This window comes from Cavia porcellus, unplaced genomic scaffold (assembly GCF_034190915.1).
Source record: "Cavia porcellus strain 051 isolate PalLab524CR breed Dunkin Hartley unplaced genomic scaffold, mCavPor4.1 scaffold_19, whole genome shotgun sequence".
Classification (NCBI taxonomy): domain Eukaryota; kingdom Metazoa; phylum Chordata; class Mammalia; order Rodentia; family Caviidae; genus Cavia; species Cavia porcellus.
In genome coordinates, this window is record NW_026947502.1 from 52,128,994 (window position 1) to 52,149,482 (window position 20,489).

The 20,489-nt window shown below is 39.3% G+C and overlaps 1 protein-coding gene across 7 annotated transcripts in view; it reads left to right on the plus strand.

Annotated features, from left to right (window-relative positions):
• Positions 1 to 3,019: 3,019 nt before the first annotated feature.
• Positions 3,020 to 20,489, plus strand: part of Dnaaf11 (dynein axonemal assembly factor 11) — a 111,983-nt gene continuing 94,513 nt past the window's right edge. For 2 of the 7 annotated variants that reach the window (XM_063231061.1, XM_063231060.1), the window contains exons 1-3: positions 3,072 to 3,206; positions 16,058 to 16,225; positions 20,044 to 20,121. In XM_063231061.1, the coding sequence (XP_063087131.1) occupies positions 3,197 to 3,206; positions 16,058 to 16,225; positions 20,044 to 20,121 (256 nt within the window). In that variant the 5' untranslated portion in view covers positions 3,072 to 3,196. Of the gene's footprint in view, positions 3,207 to 16,057; positions 16,226 to 20,043; positions 20,122 to 20,489 lie in introns of all 7 variants that reach the window. The other 5 variants (XM_063231058.1, XM_063231059.1, XM_063231064.1 and 2 more) reach the window with 5 other exon arrangements.

A 20,489-nucleotide genomic window follows, 5' to 3' on the forward strand; every position in this document is an offset into this window, starting at 1 on the left:
CTGTTTTTTGTGACTAGAATTTTAAAAATTCCTCTTTAAGATTTATTCCTACTTTGGAGACACAGAACATGGCAATGGTTTGCCCAGGAAGCACACAGTTCATCTGGTTACATTTCTAGGAGCCAAGGAAACCAGTCTATTTTGAAGAATTCATTGCATAAACAGACTCAGCACCACTCTAAATTATTCCACTCATTTGGAATGAAATAAACTTGCTTATACCTAAAGCTGCACATCATGATTTATCTGCCAATTTCCCCTGTTGTGGACGGGCTAAAACAATCTCAGCACATTTTATACATGTCCTTTATACCTCCTGGGTCTTCTGCTTCTGAGAAACACAATGGCTGTGTTGTTGGGTTAAGAAAGTGCACAGTCTAACCAGCCCAGACTGGCCTACGATAGAGAGCAGACAAGATATTCCTGGTACAATAATTCAAGAGTGAGTCTTTGCAAGGGTTTTCTCTCCTCCACCAGCGTGGCAGGGCAATCTGTTAAGACCCTGCGATAGGTCTAGCTCTTATTCCAGATTTTGGTGAAAATTTCAGAAAATGAGAAACTGTACTGTGACCAGAGGAGTGTGATCCTTTTCTGGGTAGCCTGATAGATCCCCTTATAACTTGGACTCTTCCATGGTGATTCTACTGGAGCCATGAGATACGGTTCTGACCAGTCTCTTGGAGAGACTGGCTCACAAACTTGTTCATATAGTTGTTCAACAACTATTTAACAAGTGTCAGGAATTGTTAGAGATGGACAAAACAATAAAGGAATTTCCTTTATGCTTTCAAGTAGCTCTCAGTCTGGAAAATGATGCAGCACAAAATTCAGATTTGGGTGCAAAACCCTGGCTCACTTCTCTCCAAGAATATAATTCCACTGGACTCCTATTTCCTCATCTGTAATAAATTGATAATATGACTTATTTTTGAAGGCTGATGTGAGGATTGAGTTTGCAGTTTCAAAGCATGTGGTCTGTGCTGACCACACAGTACTTAAAAGGAACTTAGGGATTTTACCAGAAGAATGACCACCCCATCATCATTTTTTCACATATGGATGAATGAATACTTAAGTCCCACAGATATTAAGGTTCCCAGAAAAAAATTCAAGGCCCTCTTCTAGTCTCCTCAGGTTTATCTAACACAATATCTGAGCCTGGGGAATTTATAAAGATTAGAAGGCCATTTCTCATAATCCTGGAAGTCCAGGATCAGGTACCAAGGTTTTTGCATCTGCTGAGAACATAGTCTCTGCTTCCAAGATAGCATGTTGCCACTGAGTTCTCTAGCAGAGGGAATGGTAAAGGGGATACTAGGGGTGGAAAAGGGCCAACTCTTTGTGTCAAACAGTTGTTTTTGTTTAGAGCATCTAATCTTCTCTGATGACTCAAACAACACCTCAAACTCATCACTTAAGATCATTATATTAGGGATTAGGCTTCAACATGAACTTTTAAAAAGGCAGAAATATTCAAAACACAGTATCCTTTGGACAACTAGAGAATTCAAAAGTGATGCTGAGAGTTGTGGAATAAGTAGGTACACAGGTGAGGATAGGAGTGGTCCAGTCAGACATCTGAGTCGCCATATTTTCTGGAAGTTTTCTAGAGTCCTGAACTGATCCAGAGACTGAGCCCTGTCTCATACCTCTGTCAGTTTAGAAACTAAACTCTGCACTCGAATACCCTTGTAGCAGCTTTCTGGCAGAAGCCAGATCCTTTTGACCCTCCATAAATGCCTGGCTGTCAGAATATACAAGTTCAGGCCCAGGCACATTTGCTAAACTTCTTGAACTCTTGGCTATTCATCTGCTGTGAGCACACTCAGGCAACACAGACGCTCAAAGGCAGGCGTGGGTGGTCACTCACATTGCTCTCACATGGAACCAGTTCTCAAAGGAGGAGTCATCTACTCAGTAACATATAGTAATAAATATGTTTCCAGAGCCAGAGCTTACAATCTTACACCCATTGTCCTGCTCTTAAAAGCAGGAAAATGGAGAGAACCTGACTTTTGTGTAGAAGCAGTGAATGTTCTCAGATGGAGAGCCCTCAGAAATCTTACTGGAACACCAAAGAGTTCTGCTATGAGGACACCTCTCTAGCTCAGTTCTTTTGGCTTTTAAGGTTGTTAACCTGATCTGCTCTTTCAGATTTACCATTCAAAAATCCCTTTAAGCAGTTCTCTCACAGCCAAACTGGTCAGTGTCCCCTGCTCCACCTTTCTTCCATCTCGTTTGACTTTCTTGCCTTTCAGCCCATATCTCCAGCTGGCAAACCCTGATAATGGCCAACAGAAAGAGCTTATTAGATATTTGCTGATGTAATACCTTTCTTTGCCCCCAGTATTGTTCTATAAATCTCTTTAGGAGGCAAACATAGTATCCATATCAAGATAAGAAGCCTGCTCTCCAGATGTTTGCTGTAGCTGGAATGGGAGACTGTATCTTTTGTGTATTACACTCTCTCCTTGTTAATGAAGTAGAGAGCAGGGAAAGTTGGACTACATAATGGATGGTGTTTTTAGAAAATTTATTAGCATTATTATTGACTGGTATTGGATGTTGACTCCATCAAATAAAGAGATGAAATAAAATAATGACAACTTTTATGCTGATTTTAACGTGTCTTATTCATTCAAATTATCTCATTAAAATTTGCAAAGCTCTTTTGAGGCTGTTAATACTACTCATCTTACATGGAGATAGAAGCCAACAAAGTTTAAGGTTACACAGCTAGAAAATACAGTAGAGACTAAATCCAAATCTGTTGGCTCAGGACATGTTAAATAAAATACAGACGGAAAAAAGGAAAAAACAAAAAAAGTGAAAAGCCCTGGGAATGCACCAGGAGGCAGAGCCCACAAGAAGTAAGTGTACCCTAGGATTCTTCGTCCAGGCTGGCGAATTGATGGATTAGGAGGGAGGGAAGCAGCCTGCGGAAGGTCTAGAGTAGCGACGTGGAGGAGGCTAGGTTTGGACTGGGAAAGATCCGCAGTCCCTCTCCAGAGTCTCGCCTCAGTTTTCCCTTGGAGTTCAGAAAATGCGGCGTTGCTTGGTCCTGCGCGGCCACCGTAGAGTCCCCGTTGCCATGACTCCTAGATTCTGAAGCCGACGCGAAGGGGCAGCCTCAGAGGTGAAGGGAGTCCCGGGAGCCTGGGTCTGGCTTCCAAGGGCAGCGAACAGGAAAGGTGCCATGGGCTGGAGTAAGCGACCCCAAACCCGACTTCCTTGTCCCCTCGCGGCTTCGTGCCGAGTCCCCGGGGACTCTCGCTGCCTGCCTAGGACACCGCGGCCCCTCGCCCTGTGCATCACAGTCGAGCGCCTCCCTCACTGCACAGCCAACCATGCCAGGTCCTCCCTGCAGCCTCACCTTCCGGGAGAGGCCCAGGGTCCCATCTGTGAAATGGGCTTCAGAAGAAGGGCTGGAAAGGCCCTGGGCTAGATGAAGGAGGCGGCTAAGAGGGCCTGGGGCTTGGCCTGGCACTCGGAGCTGGGTGGGGCCGCGCCCTCCATACCCAGCTGTGTCCTGCACTTGTCCTTGGTCCGCAGCTCTCGCTAGACCCATTCAGGGAGGCTGAGCTGTCTGGTAGTTGAGTGCACTGACTCTGACGGGGAAAAGTTAATCCTCCCTCCACCTGCTGCCTCTGTGCCTTTGTCCCCACCCTCTTCCTCAACTCCAAAATGAAGCAGGCATAGTAAATGGAACTCCACAAATGGCAGTTTCCTACAGTCCTTACTAATCACTTGTTTTAAGAGTGCCATAGTTAATGTTATATTCTGCAAGATACTGTGCGGAGGATAGGGTTTCTAACCTGGTTAGGTGACAACCAGGAGGGGAGGAGTGGAGGGAGCGCTAACCCCCGTTCTTAGCCAGGTACTGGTATTTTCTCTGGGAGCTGTTACTCATCTTTACTTTCTTGTAGATTACACTCTGTCATTCTCTGAATCTCCAACCTTTCATTTATTAAATCATTGATTTATTAGGCTTAGAAGTGCCTGGCTTGGTCGAGGGATTGGAATACAGTGATCAATAAGGCAGACGTGGCCACTTTCCTAGGGCAGAAGGCCAGCACTTACAAATGTCATGATTGAGGCCTAGTGGGAGAGGTGTGACTGGGCCCTGATCCCTGGGGCAGGCAGAGGCTTGTCTCAGGAAGCAGTGTAGTCAGAAAAGAAACAATGGGTCCCTGTGAGATCCTAGACAGGAAAAAGCCCGAGACCCCTTGGTGGTCAGCTGTGACTGCCTGGAACCTAGGTGAATGACAGGAAAAAAAGATGGAAGACTTGAGCAAAAGGTAGGCAGGGATTGGATCATACAGGTTTTGGAGTTCTCCTGAGACATTAGAAATCTGTAAGATTTCAATTCACTAAAGAGCCACAGTTTTATGCATGGAAATAACTTGGACAGGCAGGAAATCAAGTGGGAGAGGGTAGACTTCAAAGCCCTGGCAGCAGGAACGTAATAGCCACTCTTCCCACAAGTATCTGTTATGTGCCAAGCCCAATCAAGATGCTTTAGAGGTGTTCTCCTGTTCATCTTCCCTGTAGCCTTTTAAAGGAAGGAGGACTTGCTAACATTATCCATTTTTAGATGGAGGTGACTGAGGAAGAACTGGAAACTGAATTCTCAAAGGTAGTCTCTGAATCCCACAGTATACCATGCTAAATCCAAGGCAGGGTGGACACGTTTGAAAGATTCAGGTGCAAGGAGAGGTTCTCTGGACTGTTGTAATAGTCTCTTTCCCCAGTGCTTCACTATAAATGACCTGTTACTCGCTAAGATCTCTTACAGTTTCTAGAAACTCTTCCAGTTTCTACCTTGTGTGTACATAGCATTTTATTTTTCTTTAAATACTTAGTAGGATTTATCAGTGGAGACACATGTATGCCATAGATTTTGGGGGGAAAGATTTGTAACTACATACTCAGTTACTTTAAAAGGTAGAGGGCTCTTCATCTTTTCCATATCCCCTGACTAAACTGGTGATTTGCATTTTTAAGAGATTTATCCATTTAATACAAGTTCTTAAATTTATTGACATAAAGTGGTTTGTCCTATTTCTGTATTATCCTTTTATTATCTATCTATCTACATATATATATCATATCATCTTTGTAATTTCTAATATTGGCAACTTATGTCTTTTTTCTTTTTGATTATTAGGTCTGGATAGAAGTTTACCAATTATATTTCCCTAAATCTTAAGGTTTTCTATTTTTTACTTCCTTTTCACTTGATTTTTGCTTTAATCTTTATTATTTACTTTCTTCTGCTAATTTTTGTTTTGTTCTTTTCCTGGTTTCTTAAAGTGGGAGCTAACCCTTCAAATAACCTTTTAGCTGCATCCCAGTACTTTGATATTCTAGTTTTGCTTTTTTTCATTCTGTTCAAAATACTAACATTTCTTTTGATTTTTCTGATGCCCAGTGTTTCACAAAATGTTACTTTCATGCATTTAGTCTTGAATTTAAATTATTTTCAGCTGTGAGGATAAATTTTATCCTATGACTTCATGTCCAGAACCTAAAATTTCAGCTACTGTTATGGTTAAGTCTGGTCCTATGCCTCAGTTTTCTCACTCTCTAGTTTCATAAATAAAACTTTATTTATATGCTACCAGTGCACTCTTCTGGTTTTACACTTAGCTCCCCTAGCCACCCCCGGTATTGAGGATTGAACCCAGGGCCCTCTCAACAAGCCCTTTAAAAAATAAAGTTAATGTCTCACCAAGTTCCTAAATTTCTCAGGCTGAGCTTGAATTTGGTATCCTCCTGGATTCCAAAGTGCTGGAATTATAGTTGGGCATCACCATACCTGGCCCTGTTTAGCTTTTAATAGCCAAGTAGCATCTTAAGCTTTCCTTTATCAGTTGTGTTTAGCTACCACCACCCAGCACAACTGTCTTTTAATTTATAGGCCCCCTATATTTCTGTAATACATGATAGTCATGCTCGCTAGAGAATTCCCTTTCACTTGTATCCTATCTCTTCTCAACAGCAGTGAAAGTCTTAATGATTGCACAGCTGTGTCTGACTAAGCACTCTCTGTGTCCCACCAGCTGACCATAATGGTGTCCACATTGCCAGTCTAGCTGCAGATTTGAATCAAATCACAAATCTCAACTAACATCTGTTTTAGTGGACCACTTTAGCATGCAGGAAGTGTAACAGAAAAGCTTCTTGGAGTGGGAATATTAGGGAAGAAGGCAAGGTAAGATCAGAGGGGGATTTGGGCAGAGATACTTTTTCATAAAGGCCCCAGTTAGCCAACCGCAGGAGCCCTACACTTGAAATGGACTTTCTGATTTGCCCAAGTTGGGTGAAGGCCTGTACCTGTACAGCCTGACATCAACTGGTCATTGAAAATGGTCTTATCTGGGAAAGGATATGACCTTGAATGAAATGTTACCCTTCAGCACAGGCAGCTCCCAAAGAAATGAGCAGCTTCGGTTGGCTGCTGGCAGAGCTCCCGACAGTTAGAGGAATTAATCTTGCAGTTTTGAGAAGCCAGCCAGCACATTGTATCATCAAAGGTAGCCTGGGATGCCCTCTGCTCATTTGTTTATCTGGAAAACTTTGACTCCCATTTCACAATTCAGCGCAGGCTGGTCCTCAATGAAGTCTCTTGTGACCTCTCTCCCCTGACTTAAGGACACTGACCATTTCTGCCTTTGTGCACATCAATGCCTTACTTTGTGAAATAGTAACTCTCCTTCATAGCCCCTAAAAGGATCATTGGATTTTAGGGTACAGTATAACTACTAATAATGTTCTTTATGATGAGTCTGGTTCGGTAAGAAAAGGCATTTTCTTTACAAGTTTATTTTGATAATGGTAACAAGATAAAAAGCCTGTATACTTCAAGAGGTAAGCTTCACCTATTTGTGACTCCTTTATTTCTACTAACTCTCTATTTCATATATGTGTCTGCTAGATTTTTCAATATGTTTGAAAATTCTGACAAGTCTGCTAAAAGTATCTATTGACTCAGCTTACTCTGTGAGAACGACAGAGCTTTTTACAGAACCTGATGAAAACTTTGAAGAAATGAATATTAAATTGTCAATATTAGAGGTTTTAGGACACTGATGAGTACATGGAAAAGCTTTGTAGAAGTCAAAATAGCCAGACAACCTCTAATCTCAGAAACTTTTCCTCCTATCCTTTGTCCTGCAGTTATCTTAATGGCACTCAAATTATCAAGAACTTAACAGTGCTAAGAAACTGGAAAGAAAGCTAAGCTGACTAACCAGTTTGGTTAAACCTTAGGATCCCCCTGGCAGCATCTTTAAGTGAAGATAAATACCTGAGATTAGAGCCTTCAATGTCCCTCATCAAGCACTAATTCCTCGACTCATGCAAATACTGGTTAGCCCCTTCCAGGGTCAGACACTTCTTTATCTGAGGTTTACTACTTGAAACTTTCTAAAATAAGGAAATGAAAGAAACATTTCACATAGTACCTTGACATGTTTGTCTATACCATCCGCCAGGTATTATAATGCTATTTCTAGAAAGTCTCATGATTACATTAATACTTCCAAAAGATTTTTAAATTCCTAAAAGTGCACATTAAGTGCAATGGTGCATTATTCAAAGTGATACCTTGTAAAGCAGAACAATGCTCTTTGAAGTTAAAGAGTGCTTTAAATTAGATAATACTGTATATAGAACTGCAAAAGGCTTTCTCATTTAAACATGTCAAACATTATAATCTCCATGCATTGTATAGATGTTCTTACTCATTTCTTAATGAGAACTGTGTTTTTTGCATTGAGGTTTGCCTTTGTACATAAATCAGTATTGTGTTACAAATTTCTTAAGTGCTATACAACAGCATGCCACAGAGCTGTTTTCTTCCTATAGCACAATTCAGGAAAGGGCCATTGGGAAATTTAATGTCACAGTCTGTGTTGCTACCAGTGATTCTCCATTTAAAAAAATCTGTCCTACTTCTGCATAACTTATTTTTGGGCACGTTTCCTATTGTGCTGAATGACTGTTGAGTCCCCCTCTTGTGTGTGTGTGTGTGTGTGTGTGTGTGTGTGTGTGTGTGTGTGTGTGTGTTTTGAATAGGGTGCATGTGTGTATTATGAATTAGTCATTAATGATAAAGGAATGGCCCTCATTCCCACCTCCTTTAATAGTGATTTTCATCGTAATCATCATGACTGGGAAATGCTGATCAATATAATTCCTATTATCTACATACCTATTATAATTGATTACAAGTGGTCAGTTTTACACATATAATAGCATGATGAAAATAGATTTTAAATTTTAAGAAACATGACAGGAGAATATGGAAAGATATTCTGTAGCAGTAGGAATTTCATCAACCCTGTAAATCTTCAAAGACCAATTGGAAAGCCTTTAGGACTGTAGAGCTGGAGAAGCCCATGATAGATGCCTATTTTAAAAAGCTTATTTTTATTAATACATATTTGCCATGCATAATAATCACATTTATCACAGGGGATTTGTATCTGTACATAATTGAATTCTTTTTTCCCATTCTACTTCCCTCCCTTCTGCCCCCTTTCCTTTCTTTTACAGAAGCTTTGTTTTCATTTTTTCTCTTCCATTATTATTTGAAAAGCCCATTTCTTTCCCCCCTCTTCCCTCTCCCTTTTTCTACTTCCCCACTCAACGTGTTCTTTCCATTTCCCATTTTGCTCCTCTTTATTCTTTGGGTTGCTCATGCAAGAGAAGCAGTGTGATATTTAAACTTGTATGTCTGATTTATTTCCCTTAACATTATGATTTTGAGATATATCCATTTACCTAAAAATGCCTCAATTTTATCCTTCTTTATGGCAGACTATTATCCTCATCTACATAAATACCACATCTTTATCCATTCATGTATTGATGGCCATATGGACTTTTCCAAAATTCAGCTTTCATAAATTGTGCTGCTGTACACATGGTTACAGTGCTTTTAAATCTTCTGGGAAGATATCCAGAAGAGGCACAGGTGGGTCAAATGGACCCTCTAGTTTTAGTTCTTTTTGAGGAATCTCTATACTGATTTCCATATGTTATATCAGTTTGCACTCCATTCAAAAATGAAGGTATAACCCTTTTCTGCCACAGCCTTATCAGTATTTATTATCAGTTAATTTCTTGGTGATAGCCATTCTTTCTGGAGAAAACCTCAGCATTGCTTTAATTTGTATTTCTTAAATGACTAGTGATGAACTTTTTTTCCTTATGTATTTGTTTGATGTTTGTATTTCGTCATCTGAGAAGTATCTGTTCATTTGAGATGCCCTGTCTTTAAATTGAGGGGTCTGATTTTTTATAAGTTTTCATATATTCTAGTTGTTAGTCCTCTGTCTGAGAAGTATCTTGAGAATGGTATTGAACAGGACATCTTTGTTCCTGATTTTAGAGTGAAAGTTTTCAGTTTTTGACCATTGAGTATGATATTGGTTGTTTGTTTTTGACAATGGCTTTTATTAACTTGATATAAAACCTTTTAATCCAATTTTCTGTAGGGATTTCTTTTTTTTTTTTTTTTTTTTGTCTTTTTCTCATTTTTATCAGTACCAGGGATCGAACTCACGACTGCCTGCTTGCAAGGCAGGTACTTATGCCGCTGAGCAAAATCCCCAGCCCCTTCTGTAGGGATTTTTAAAATCATAAATGCATGTTGGAATTTGTCAAATGCTTTTCCTGCATTTATCGAGATGATCCTGTGGTTTTTTCCTTGGGTTTGTTAATGTGGTATATTACACTTATAAATTTGTGTATGTTGAACTATTCCTGCATCCCTGAAATTAATCCTATTTGTTCATGGTATATAATGTGCTTGATAATTTTCTGTATCCTGTTTGCCAATATCTTATTGAGGACATTCACATCTATAATCACTAAGGAGATTAGTCCATAGTCCTCTTTTTTTGGGTGAATTCTTCTGTGGTTTTGGTATCAGGGTAATGCTTGCTCCCAGGAATGACTAGGAGTGTTACTTTCCTTCTAATTCTGTTAAAAAGTTCGAGGAGCAGTGACATCATCATCATATCTTGTTTAAAGTTCTTGTAGAATTCTTAGTAATTCATCCAAACCTAGACTTTTCTTTGTTGGTAGTTTTTTAAATTACTTCTTTGATTTCATTGACTGATACATGCTTATTTAGAATTTTTATATCTTTGGGATGGAGCTTTGGTAATTTAAATATATCCAAAAATCTGTCCATGTCTTCTGAGTTTCCAGCCTTATTAGAGTACAAGTTCTTTTAAGTACTGATGATCTGCATTTCTACAGGAAATATTTTGATTTCAACTTTTCCATTTCTAAATGGGTTTTGGTCCTTTTTTTTTCATTCGTTGTTTCTTTCATAAGGTTGGCTGAAGGTTTGTCTATTTTATATAATATTTTAAGTTACAGTTTTTGATTTTTTTCTAACTGCTTTTTTCGTCTAGTCTTGTGTTGAATTTCTGAAACCTTGACTACTGTAATGTCTTGGTTTAGCTGTCTTCTTATCATGGCTATTTGGGGTTCTATAGGGTTCACTTCTCTGTATGCCAAATTGTTTCCCATGTTTGGAAATTGTCTGCTATTACATTTGTTAAAATGTTGTTTTATGTCCCTGTGCTAGCTTCTGGTTTTTCACTGATTTCAATTATTCTCATATTATTTTTCTTTGCATTGTTCGGTAGCTATTGGACTGATTTTTGTGGTCCCTTGCTATTTTTAAAGAAGTCTTTCATTTGATGATTTCTAGCCATAACTGTTTGTTCTAAATCTGATATTCTGTCTTTACATTGGTTTATTCTGTTGTGTAAATTTTTAGTCTCCTGGATAGCTATTTGAATGCGTTTCGTAGCATTCAGTTCTTTGTTAGATATTCATAGTTTCCCTGTCTTTCTGAAATGTCTTTTTTCCCTCTCTCTTTAAATCTATATATACTGTAGATTCACTATCCATTTCTTTCATTATGGTCATCAAGTCTTTAATTATCTGTGTAATTGTTTCTGTTTTAGTTTTGCCAGGTAATTGAAGTTATCTGTTTTGTTGCTTGTATTACCATTTCAGTATGTTCAGCTGGGTGGATTTGTTTTCTTCCACTTCATTGCCACTGGATTTGCCTTGGGCAAGTTGGGATTATTGGTTGCATCTTGCTTCTGTGTTTTCTCATTTTTCTATTTTTTGTTAATTTTTTTCTGCATCGAGGCTTGTAAATTACTTATGGTACATAGCTTTATTAGTAGTATCAAAACCTCAAGAAAATTACTACTTTTCAGAGATGTCTTCTAGGAAAAGCTGGGCTTTGGCCTTTGAGTCTGTCCTAGGCCAGGACCTTGACTCTTCTGTTTATTAGGGATGAAAGTTGCAGGCTATTTGGGTCTAGCAGCCTGTTCTTGTGTACTGGGCTGTGGTATTATTCATGACCCACAGACAATCTAGGTATTGGCTTACAAGGAAGATCAGTTGATCATAACAATATGTAACATTGGGTAAAGTAGTAAAATTAGTAATAACAATAGCATCAAATGCAGACTGGAAAATGCTGAACTGTGATAACTAATAATTTTCCACCTTTTCTCTAGGTACAAAATTTGTAGTTATATAATAAAATCTAAGAAAAAAATCAGAAAATTATATACAGTAAATAACCACTCCATAGAGCAATTTTAACTTAAGGGAGAAAATTTAAAAGAGAAAAGAAGAAAAAAAGGAGATAAAAAAGGAGAAAAACTAATTAAAAGTAAGACTGAAGTACAGAGGAAGAATACCCAAGCCCTAGGAAACTGGTTAAGAAGATAGGAGAGAAGGAAAGAAAGAGAAAACCAAAATAAGAACAAAACAAAACTAAAAGCCAAAAAATAATAAAGGTCATACTAGGACAAAACAACAAAACAAGCAATCAAAAAAACACAACCAGGAAAGAAAAAAAAGAAATTTCTCTGTGATTTCAAGTGTGTAGTTACCTTGTATGGTCTACTATTTTGTGCATGTGTTCAATTCAAGGTGTGATTCTGCTCTCACTGGTAAGGGAGAGAGTCAGAGCCCAGATCCATGCCGAACAATCCCAGCAAGCTGGCAGTAGGATTAGTGGTTGATGCCAGTTCTGGTGCTTTCAAATCTGCAGAAATTCAGGCTGAACCTGGCCTTGGATCATGGGACTGGGGATGCGTCATTGAGCTTGTAGTATGCTGGGTGTCTTTTGCCAGCATGACTATGGCTCCCTGACCATGGGCCTCTCCCGTGGTTGTCCCTCACTCAGTGACTGTGAGATTTAAAGCTGTGTGTGCTGAGATAAGGCCATGGCTGCTGTGAGGCCCAAGTTTAGTTAGCCCCTCCCTAAAATGGCATCTAACCAGACACCTTCTCCAGGGGATATGGCAGATGCTTGAACTGGAGTCACTCACCAGGTGTTGCAATGCACAGAGTCCTCAGCTGTGTTATACTGGTGCATTTTTTCCCAGTGGGCCTCTGGGGTTGCCCACTGTCACTATGTGTCTAGATTCAACCTTCCTTTCTCTCACAAGCTAAGAGCCAGGGAGAAAGCGCAGGTCGTCCCTTCATTTCATTGTATTGTGGTCTATCTCTTCAGTTTCTCTGTGAGCTCCAGTTTTCCCTTCAGATCCTTTCTGAGTCCTGGGGATCCACCTCCTGTTTCTTTTCTTTTCTTTTTTTAAAATTTTATTTAAGGAGAAAAAAAAAAAACCAGAAAAAGGGTACAAGTTATACAGAATTTCAGAAAAAATAAACAGTAGGAAATCACTAGTTAATTACATATTGTCATCTTAGAAATAGTTGTTGAAGTTAGAAAATTAGAGCATATAGAGGGGACTTTCAAACAGTGAGACTGCAAACAGTTTTGTTCAATGATCCAACAAAACTCAGTAATATGGTTATCTATCTTATACACTTAAATATATATGCAGTTATATCTTTTAGAGAACTTTCTTTTCCTTTCTTTTGTACAATGACAATTACACATTTTGGGTTTTATTACTCCCACAGTTCTTATTACTTTTTTTTTTTTTTTTGAAGAAAGTAAAACCAAATGTGACATACCAGGACAGAGTCAGTCAAATCAAAAGGATGGACATAATACATAATGTAAAAACAAAATACAAGGTGATCAACAATGGTTACCATAATGCCTCTTGTTATCTTAAAAAGAATTGTCTATATCATCAGGTATAATAACATTGAACAAACCAATAAACAATAAGACCAATAAAACCAAAACATTGGAGACATTAGAGGACTTCAAAAGAAGATAATAGTAAACCAGAATGGGTGTCACAATGAATCTTATTGTCTTCATAGTTGTTGCCTATAATTTCAAACTTGGTACTTTCTAGCATAACAGAATAGAGGAAAATCAGTCAAAACAAGATGGTGAGAGCAATACAGAGTTTCAAATCAAGTTAATAGGAAATCAAAGTGGGTTACTATAATATATCCTGCTATTTTTTATTTATTTTTCCCTTAATTAAATGGATAAAAATGAAAAAGTAGATAATAAAAAGGAGAATGAGATAAAAAAGAGGGCATAACAACAAAACAGTGCAGGTCAAAACATAGCCTTTAAACAAAATAGTGTTTCACCACAAGATAATCTTGACATAATAGTAGTTACCATAGTGTCTCTTTCCTTAAAATCTTTCGGTATAACTTTGTATATAACTGCTCCTCTGCCCCTCAGTTACACCCTTTCCCATCACTGGCTATGTTCTGGTCTGCTGTGCTCATGTATAAGGAGGATACCCCAGATTATACATCCAATTGGCCCATATCCCTGGCAAGCAACTGTTCTTTGGACACACTGAGTGTGGGGATGTGCACCCAATGGTACAGTTTGTCTTTGGGAATGAACCTGGATAAGTGGCCAGTGAGAATCTTGGGGACTGACTTGGGGGCCTTTGAGCAGTGAGCCTCAGAAGAAAGGACACATAATTTCTCAATAAGCACATCCTCCTGGCCCCATGGACTCCAGGTCTAAGGGCAGCAAAGCCTCCAATGTACACTTACCTGCTCTTTGGGTTTGTGAAGTTTTAACTCTCACATTTAGTTAAGGTAGTGCAAATAATATTGGTCATGCTATCTCATCACTTGATCCATCTTGCATCTTTTCTAAGAGAATATTTTGTAGATAAGTTACACAGAATTAATTCTTTTTAGTTTATATAGCAGCTTTGTCTATACTCCAATCGGTTGTTCCCATTAATTTGTTGTTGGTGGATTCATAATATCAGAACAAACCACTGTGTGTGGGAGAGGGGTAATTTCTTTCAGCCTTGGTTTTCAAGAAGTTGTTTATTTGTTTTCTTTTCCTTGAACAGATCAGTCTATGAAAGCTGTACTACAAACTAGTAGTAACATTCCAGAGATATCAAGCATCAGAGCACTAGGGGTAGTGTCGCTGCCTTTTTAACCTCCTTTTAAGCCACTTTGACCTCCCCTTTCCATGAATGGGTTTGCAGCCATGTCTGCCTGTCAGCTGAGCCAAAGCTTAGAACCACAAGAATATTTCTCATATGTGGTATTTTAATTTCTGGGTCTCCACATTTCCCTTATCTCTCTTTTAAAGAACTGTCTTTGGAAGCAACCTTATCTCCCACAATCAGAAGTATCAGAGTTCAGCTAACTGCACACAAATAATCAAATTCATATATGTTTTACATATAGAAAAAAGGTAGGCTGCATTTTTAAAGATGTATCAGAAACAGAAGCAGCCAACAGTGCTGTGAAGAGCTTGTCTCAGCTGGATGAATATGCACATTTGGGAACCCCAGAAAACCTCCAGTGACTCTCCTTTGCTCCTGTTTGAGGTGGCGTAGCATAGTAGTTAAGAACTAAGGTGCTGGGCGATAGATTTAAAACCTGGCTCCAGCTCACTGCCAAGACCCAGGCAAGTTACTGAAACTCTGTGTTTCAATTCCTCATCAAATAAATGCAAGTAATAACTATGTATTTGTACTTCGGAGCATATAATGCATTTAGAATAGTTCCTGGCATCTCCTAAATGACAGTGAATGAGCCTTTATTAACTCCTGGGGTAGATGTGTGGTATTTTCACATTCTACTTAAAATGCATGGATTTAAATATGTCAGTAATCTAAAAGCATTTGAAGGGATAGGATTTTTCAAGTGTCTCTGTCCCTTTGATTTTGGTGCATTTTATTTTTAATGGTGGTGTTTGCAGTGCACAATGATGGCATTCATCATGGATTGTTCACACATGCACATAACACATCTTAATACCTCCCTCCCTCCCCTCTCTTCTCCCTCCACCTCTTGATCCTGTTTTTATTTGCAAATGGTCTATCATTTTGCCATGTTGGTTCATGATTTTGCCCCTGGCTCTAACAGTAGACTATGACATTGTCCCTTGTGTCTTAGTGCCATTGTCATTACATAGTCTTACTTGGGCAGCCCAATGCTACATACTGTTCATGTTAACCCTGGGGAATTAGTTAGATGCAAGGAACACATTAGCAGGGAGGAGCACTCTGTCTGCTCCTAATATGAGAAGCTTTTTCATTCTTCCTGAAGACAGAACAAGTATTGGTTGCTTTGTAAGACTTTAATCTAAGACCTAGGGCATTCCTTTCTTTTCTCTTAAATTATAGTTAATAAATATTGGTTAAATGAATTAAAGAATGAAATTTCCTTACTGAATAGTGGGAGATGTTTTCGTATTTCTGTCCTCTGTCAGGCAGACTGTATATCCAGTGAAAGTTAATCTTTCTCAGATCAGAGAGTGAATCTCACCCACTTTAACATGGTACCACAAGAATCTGTACCAACATTCTTATTGCCATTAGCTATCAGTGTCTTCAGTCAGCAAATGTATATAGACCCCATGCATGCAAATACAAGACTTAAGATATCCCCTTTTTCCCCTTTGACTTACATCGTGTACAGAACTGCAGAAGAAGGTAGCATTTTTCTGATCTCTTTCCTTTTGGAAATCACTTGGGCTTGGAGAACTGATGTGTAGCTGTGAATAAAATCTAGCATATTAATAGCATAATAACCAGATGATGAACAATGGGGATAGAAATGTAATATGCAGCAAATTTTCTTTCAGTCACAGAAGATCTTATTAGACGGAATGCTGAACACAATGACTGTGTAATTTTTTCCCTGGAGGAACTTTCCTTGCATCAGCAAGAAATAGAAAGACTAGAACATATTGACAAATGGTGCCGGGATTTAAAAATTCTCTATCTTCAAAATAACCTTATTGGGAAAATTGGTAAGTGTTGAAACTTTATTCTTACTGGGTATAGGAGAATTTCACAAAATGCAGTGTTAGATGGAGACCATAGCTGGAAATGATGATGTGGGAAAACAGACCCAAGCTTCTCTCAGTGATTGTATGTGTAACATTTCCCTGATCCTTTCTGTGAGTACTCCTGCTGCCCTACAAAATCTCCATCAAACTAGGGAATTAGTTGGATGCAAGGAATATATTAGTTGACCAGCTTTTTGTAAGTTTGAAAGGGAGGAGAATGTAATTCATGCATCTGATTTTATATCAATCTACAAAACTGGAAGGATTCAGTGGGAATTAACCAATCCTTTACTAGGCCATCATGGACTGTAACTGTTCCATACCGTTTGCTTCCAAGGCATTGTGCTCAGCACTAGGTACTGAAGAAGTTCTACATGAGAATGGGAATAAAGTGCAGGAGTCAGGTGGATGAAGATCAAATACTAAATTATAACTGATTCACCTCTCTGAGCTGCGTGGCTTGGATGTGCAGCCAAGTGGGCTCACTTTTACTGTAATAAACTAGACCATAGCAACCCAGTGGACCTTTGTTGAAACCATGTGCTCTTTGCTGTAAGGAAGATGCTGGTACCCAGAGATAGGACTGAATATGCTCAGTTTCTTTTCCAGTTTATCTCTGAGATAAATTGGTCTTCACCCTTAGCCCTCTCACACCCACACAGTAATTAAGTAAGCATCACAGGGAAGGGAACACTGCAGTCAGTTTAATGGAGGCCCTACCGTGTGAAAAGAGGTGAGCACTACTGATGCTTGGAAAAGCCACAGTAGAGGTTAATGGTATTGTGAAAGCAAGGTTGGGCTCTGGCCTCAGGTAGACGTGGCTGTGAACTCTGCCGCATATCAGCTGTGTGAAGTTAGACAAGTCGGTTAGCTAGCCTGAGTTTTAGGGTTATCGTCTATAAAACAAGGCCGGTAGCATGTATTGGTGTGAAAGGTACACGAAACAGTGTGTGTCATGTTGTACTCACCACAAAAGAGGTGCTCGTTAGACTGAAGCCAGGTGCTGTTGTTATTAATGTTCTCATTACCCCAGAGTGCCCCGCACTGGCAGAGGGAAGGTAGGAGCAGGAGGGAGAGTGAAGAGAGTTGGAAAAGAAGGGCTGGAGTCAGCTGTGGACTAGAGAGCCTGTGTGCCCTGGCCCTGGAGCCCAGAGGTACGCCTGTAGGGTTGTAGTTAATTTCCTATGTTGATGCACAGTGGTTCTCAAGAAAGAGCCCTTGGCAAAGTCTGGGGACGTTATTAGTTGTCACCGATGGGTATGTGGTGGATTGTGTGTGCTACTGGCATCTGGTGTGTAGAGGCCAGGAATACTGCTCACCATCATATACGGTATAGGACAGACAGCTCCCCAGAAGAAAGAATTATTCAGCCCCAAATGTGAGTGTTGCTGAGATTGAGAAACCCCAAGTGGTATGGTTGCTGGCTCCAGGGTTGTAGCAAGCCTAAATTTGCTTATTTCTTCAGATAATTATTTTCAGCATCTTCTAGTTTACCAGAAATTAGAAACTCTGGCACATTGTTCAATTAAAAAGGCTGTTATAGAAAACCACCAGCTTTTATGCACAGAGCATTGAAGAACAGTCCTAATTGTACACATCTAAAAGAGTTCCCCAAATTTTAATCTCCACAGCTGGGTCCATCACAATTACTAATTAGTAGCATAGCATTTCATGCTTTTCAGAGCTGGGAGGAAGTTTAAATTTTTCTTCCAAAGTATTCTTAAATTAAACACGTTTAAAGTCTAATAATGGGATTTTTCAGAGCTCGCCACCCATAAGCAGTTAGGAATTTATTTAGTAAGTCAGACTACTTCTCTCAGCTTCAGACTTGCTGTCTGAGGTAGAAACTCGCAGAACAATTGTGTTTTCTATGCTGTGTGCCTCCCTGGGAGATGCAGATGGAATGCAGAGGAAGGCTCTGCTCAGCAGGCCTGCCAGTGCCGGACCATCTGGGGTCCAGGAAAGCATGGAGGTAGGGTGGGGGTGGGCGCCTCAGGTCCCTTTGCAGCTTCTTCCTGATGGAGCTCACAAAACTGGGGCTCACAGAGTTCTTCTACCTGGGAAAGGATTTGGGTCCCTCAAAATGGGATATCCTGTTTGTGTCAGTGGGTGACAACCGCGTGCAGAAAGCTGTGGGCTACAGCTCTCAGGCGCCCTTTCTGTTGCCCCAGAGGACCTGGACATTTTTATATAAGGAGTGTTTTTTCCCCCTTGTGACCAATTTGGCTCTTTGCTTCTTTGGGTGATGGAGGCAATTTTCTCAGAAAAAAATCTTATTTCTACCAGATGACTCTGTAGCCTTTCGAGGGCTGTACATGTAACAAAGACAGGGAAAGGGAATTCTGTTTTGCACAGGTTTTTATTAGGGACTGGCAGTTTTCACAGTGATAATTTTGAATATTTTCCTGTAGGATGCAGACTAGACATTCTGTCTCTTCTAATTCTTGGCGGAAAGAAACCTCCAAATCTGTTGATGATTGAATGCTCAGATGTTGCCAAAGAACCTTTTGTAAACAGTAGTATTACTTGAATAATTTATCTCCACAACTTGAATTTATCCCCAAATCCTTATCTTAAGGAATCAGTAGACTGAGAACTTGAGGGCTGAACAGTTATTCTCATGTATGTGGAACAAATACATATTTCATGCATGTTAGATGAGCTGTTAATGGCAGTGAGGTGGTGGTAATATGTTATGATGCTTGACGTGCATAACATCCTTGAGAAGTGGACAAGAGAGGCATTGTTTAAGTGAGGCTGACCCCAAAACACATTCCTCAGCAGAAGCACTATCTTTCATGTTATATGACAAAGGACTTTCTTTCTTTCTTTCAAGGTACATGCAATGTAATGATTCAGTGCCAAGCTCCAGAGTCCAACTTTCTGGCTTTACCATTTAACCTTGGGGAAGTGGGCTCTCTGTGCCTTGGTATTGTATGCTCATTTGTAAAAGGAGACAATGGATTTTACTTCACGAGGTTATTATGAGGATAAAATAATATGTGCAAAAACATCATATGGCACACAGTAAGCAATCAACAATGTGAACTAAATCTTATTTTTAGCTTTTTCTAAAAAGTCCTGCTTCATGTTGTTTCTCCATATGAACGTTCAGATTCATTAAAAAAGACAATCTTTTATCAGGCTGATTTTGACTTTGCACAAAAGAATGTGGCTTAACAGTAAGAAAGGCTACTATTTTACCCAATTCCAAATTTAGAGATATAGCAGACTCCAGGATTGTTTGATTCCTTCTTGTCTGCTTCACCAGCCAGTGTGGGCTTTATCCGACAGCTGATTCCCTGTGAGTGCTGGTAGGAATTGGACTTCCAAGCTTATTAACACCTAAAAGGAAAAAGAGATAAGATATCCCCAAGTGTAGACTATAGATCTTTCCTTTATCTGATTGGGGTCCTCCATGGGTGAGCCCTGTAGCACGTGGTTGCTAGGGGACTTCCAGGGGCTGCTTGGCTTAGGCTTAAGTTCCAGAGCCTTTGCTAGCAAGAGAGGTGGGATGTCCAGGGACTCACCCCATTGGGTAAGCCAACTCCACCCTCAGAGTCGGGGCTAACTGGAGACATAAGCAAATCTAGGTTCCACTAGGAAAGATGGAGGGAGATGTGGGTGTTGCATGGTTCACGTACAGGTAAGACTTGAAAAGTAGTGAGATTTTGATAATTACAAAGTATTCCTTAGTGAGTATTTGTCATTTTATAGTAATTATATTAAAATCTTTAATCTTTATTTTGGAGGTTAACTACATTATTTGTATGTTTCAGAAAATGTTAGCAAACTCAAGAAACTTGAATATTTGAATTTAGCTCTAAACAACATTGAAAAAATTGAAAATTTGGAAGGTAAGAATTTTCTTTGAAGTCAAGATTTAAATTAGGTTTAAATAGTGTATCATAAATAATAAGCATACTTTTAAAGTTGACATTTTATGAAATTTTATGCTAATTTTTATAAAACCTCAAACAAAACAGTGATGTATAAATTCAGTAGTGAAAGTTACCTTCAAATCTTTCTAACCTAGTCTCTTTACTAAAAATGGTGGTAGTTAACACTTTGGTATACATAAATCCATTTCATTTCATTTGCTTTCTATCAGTGGGATCATACTATAAGTATTGTTTAGAAAACTAACTTCTTCCTAGAAATTACCTTACTACCTAGGACGGGGGTGGCTAGCTATGATGTGGAATTACTGTGGACTAACTTTTCT